General features: G+C 36.9%; 1 protein-coding gene across 1 annotated transcript; it reads right to left on the bottom strand.

Annotated features, from left to right (window-relative positions):
* Positions 1–992: 992 nt before the first annotated feature.
* On the bottom strand, positions 993–1,941 carry LOC141095372 (G-protein coupled receptor 35-like). Its single transcript, XM_073581333.1, has one exon. The coding sequence runs from the start codon at positions 1,939–1,941 to the stop codon at positions 1,027–1,029; it is 915 nt and encodes a 304-aa protein (XP_073437434.1). The 3' UTR covers positions 993–1,026.
* Positions 1,942–3,414: the final 1,473 nt, after the last annotated feature.

Here is a 3,414-nt window from a genome sequence, read left to right on the forward strand (position 1 = left end):
TTATTTAAATTTAAAATGTATATAAATGATAAAATAGATATTGGCAATTAGAAAACGGTCTATCAATTAATCATTACTAGGGAATATGAATGTGGTCTCCAATTAATTAATACTGTGGATACATAATTAAAGTGATGCTACATTGGGGCAACATTTATGGTATGATATTTACCCCACAATACTGGTTTAGCCTACTAATTATGTGGAATCCTTAATTATATTTTGACGGTATTAATTCATTGGCGACTCCAGTCATATTCCCTGGTAAGGTTTATTTGATAGACCATTTTCTGATTACCAATATCTATTTTAAAATTTGCACACATTTTAAATTTACATAATAAAAGTTACTTTTAATTCAGTTTACATTCTTATTTCCTCCTCTTTCCCTCCTTTAATGTCCCTTTAATTTATTAAATAAGTTTTAGAAATCTATTTCAGTTTTTTGTTTTTGTAGAACGCTATGGCCATGATTCATCAAAGCAATTTCACCAGAATCCTACTGTAAACTGCTTTGAAAAGTTGCAAAATGTTTGCGACTTTTGGTGTTTTCATGCCAGCTTCTCCTAGCTCTACCAAAATGGGTGTAGTTAGGGCGGGATGGTGGTACAGCGGGGGTGGTGCAAGAGCTAATCTAATTCATTAGGAATTGTAGTGTTTCTTATGCCAAAAATAGAACTCCAGTTGACTCTTAATGAATAAGGAGCTTCTGACTCCAACATGCCACCTCAAAGTTACCGGTCTTGACAAATCGGGGTCTATGTTTTTCCTGCACAAAAAAAAAATCACAGAAAAAAATGTATAAAAAATGCTATGTGTAAAAAAGCCTTAACACTCATAGAGCATGAGGTTCATTGAAGTCCCATAAAAGTGAAAGACTGCTATTCTATAACTCTGTATAGAAAATTGGTTGCAAGGATCCTTGAGGTTCTTGTTTTTGAATCTTTATTCATCTATCTGTCAGATTAATCCATGCGGAGCCGTTGCTGTAAAATAAATGGACTGTATAAAGGGGTATGTCACTCATCAAGACTTGCATTGAAGTAAGCTAAACTTTTGTTTGGAGAGGACATCACAAACTTCACTGGCTAGAAAGTAGTAACCCATTGAATCCAGAACACAATTTAAGCTTGCTATGAAGTTTGTGTAATTAATAAATTCATTGATGTTCCCAAGAATATAACAGGGGGCCTTGAGGCTTTCAGCTACAAAACGGATCGTGTATCCCACGTGGATAGGCAAGAAGCAAATCACAAAACACACTAAGTTGGCAATAACTATCTTCACAGCTTTCTTGACAGAACTCTGCCTATAAGTATCCAGTTGTGCTTTGACCCTAAGAGTCATGAGGACCTTCCAGGAACAAAAGCTAATGACTAGCAAAGGAAGAATAAATCCAACTATTACAAAGACTGGAGACAAATTAAACGGATCAGTATTTTCCTTCTGAAAACATGTGGTAAACGTGTAATCACTGCTTGCCAAAACCCTGAGTGTACTAACTGCGACGAAAATGATCCAGAAGATGCAGCAAGTAACAGAAGCCTTCATTGGTGACATCCAATTCTTGTATTTCATTGGGTGCCTGACTGCCAAGTATCTGTCAAAAGCGATGGCTGTGATAGTGAAAATGCTCATGTACATATTCACAAAGTAGAAGGCTAGTACAGCTTTACACAGTTCACTTGTAAGGTCCCATTTGTTTAAGGTAGCATATAGTCTAAATGGAAAGGTCAGAAGAACCAAAATATCAGCAACTATCAGATTCAACATAAAAATAGTCGTTTCTGTCCATTTTTGTATTTTGAAACAAAAAATCCAAAGGGCAAGAACATTGCATATAATGCCAAAGATAAAACGTGGAATATAAGTAATTAGGCTGAAAGTCTGAAATACTACGCTTTGATTTGTAAAAGAGCAGTCACTTCTATTAACCTCCATTGCATCACATAGATGTAATCTGGCAGCTTGTACGTGTTGTTCTTATATTGAAAGAAGTTCCATAGTCACCAAATTTCTTCACTTTGGCCTTGCAGTAAAAAGAAGCAACACTTTTCTTTATCACAATTTTGCTGTAAGCAAATCTTTGCCAGATCAGATCTTATTCTGAAAAATAAGTCAACATATTTATTATATTTAATGAATATGATTAGATATTAGATATTGAAATACTTATTATATTACAGGCAATGCATTTTTTGCTTAAAAAAGATGACAAGCAATATAAGGCAATGCCGTGCACAACCATTTCAAGGTTCGTTACAAAATACAAATGGTAGACATGAGGTCCTTATCAATGTGAAATGAGAGCGTTAAAATGACATACTTATCAGTCCAGCAAGCCCCATCAGCTCTTCTTGTCTGAAAATAGTGGTGTTTTAACATTATCATTTTTTAACCAGGTGCCTACTTTTATAGATTGCCTAAGGTCAAAATATGCAGTCACACGAGAAAGCCGGCAAGTCAATCATATGATTGTTACTGGTCTGGCTTTCTACAGTCTGCAGAGCTGTTATTGTTGCCAGGAAGCCGATGGGTAGTCACATATGCCGAAAATATAGCACTATATGCCACTCATTTAACTGGCTTGAAGGGTTTGCCATACATAGTAACTTTCCACTCTCGCAAGTAGCTGGGGCTAATCTGTAATGTTCCCATGTCTTGAAAAGGCAAGTGGACAGAGGCTGTCATGATGTGACAATTTATTTAACTGGATGCAATGTTACTCACAACAAAAAATAAACAGACTTAATGTGACGCCAAATCAATGTAAGCTAAGGTCACTTTCAAGTGACTTCTATAAGGATGAAGTTTAACATTAAGAGGACCCTATCAGCCTATACACGTTTTGCAAACCATGGGCTGCAAGAATCATCGACTAAGTCCAAACATCTATGTTTGACTTTAAAAAGCATGGATGAGGTGTATTGTCTGAGAATTAGGTCAATGCCGACTTGTTTCTGACCACTCAGACAAACTAACACGTCTCTTCCCATCCCTTCTGAGCTTTCCACTGTGCCTCAAAAGTAGTTTTCAACCATATATTGGGTATCAGTGAACTCAGGAGAAATTGCACAACAAATTTTTGGACCATTTTCTCCTGTTACCTTTATGAAAATACAAAATTTGGAGCTAAAAAAGATTTTTGTGGGAAAAATTTTAATTTTTTCGTTTCACGGCTTAATGTTATAAACTTCTGTGAAGCACCTGGGGTTTCAACGTGCTCAATACACATCTAGATAACTTACCAAGGGGGTCTATTTTCCAAAATAGTGTTACTTGTGGGGGGTTACCATTGTTTAGGCACATCAGGGGCACCAGGCCCGGATTGGCAATATAACCAACCAGGCATTTTCGAGCTGGGCCGCTGTCACGTGGGCCGCAGGCGGCAGCGCCCGATCATCTGGCCGCTTG

Source organism: Dendrobates tinctorius, unplaced genomic scaffold, assembly GCF_039654945.1.
Source record: "Dendrobates tinctorius isolate UK_male_01 unplaced genomic scaffold, ASM3965494v1 ptg000069l, whole genome shotgun sequence".
Lineage (NCBI taxonomy): Eukaryota > Metazoa > Chordata > Amphibia > Anura > Dendrobatidae > Dendrobates > Dendrobates tinctorius.

What these genes read in the sequence shown, in the direction of transcription:
- LOC141095372 (XM_073581333.1), bottom strand. Translation starts at nt 1,941, where the DNA reads ATGGAGGTTAATAGAAGTGACTGCTCTTTTACAAATCAAAGCGTAGTA.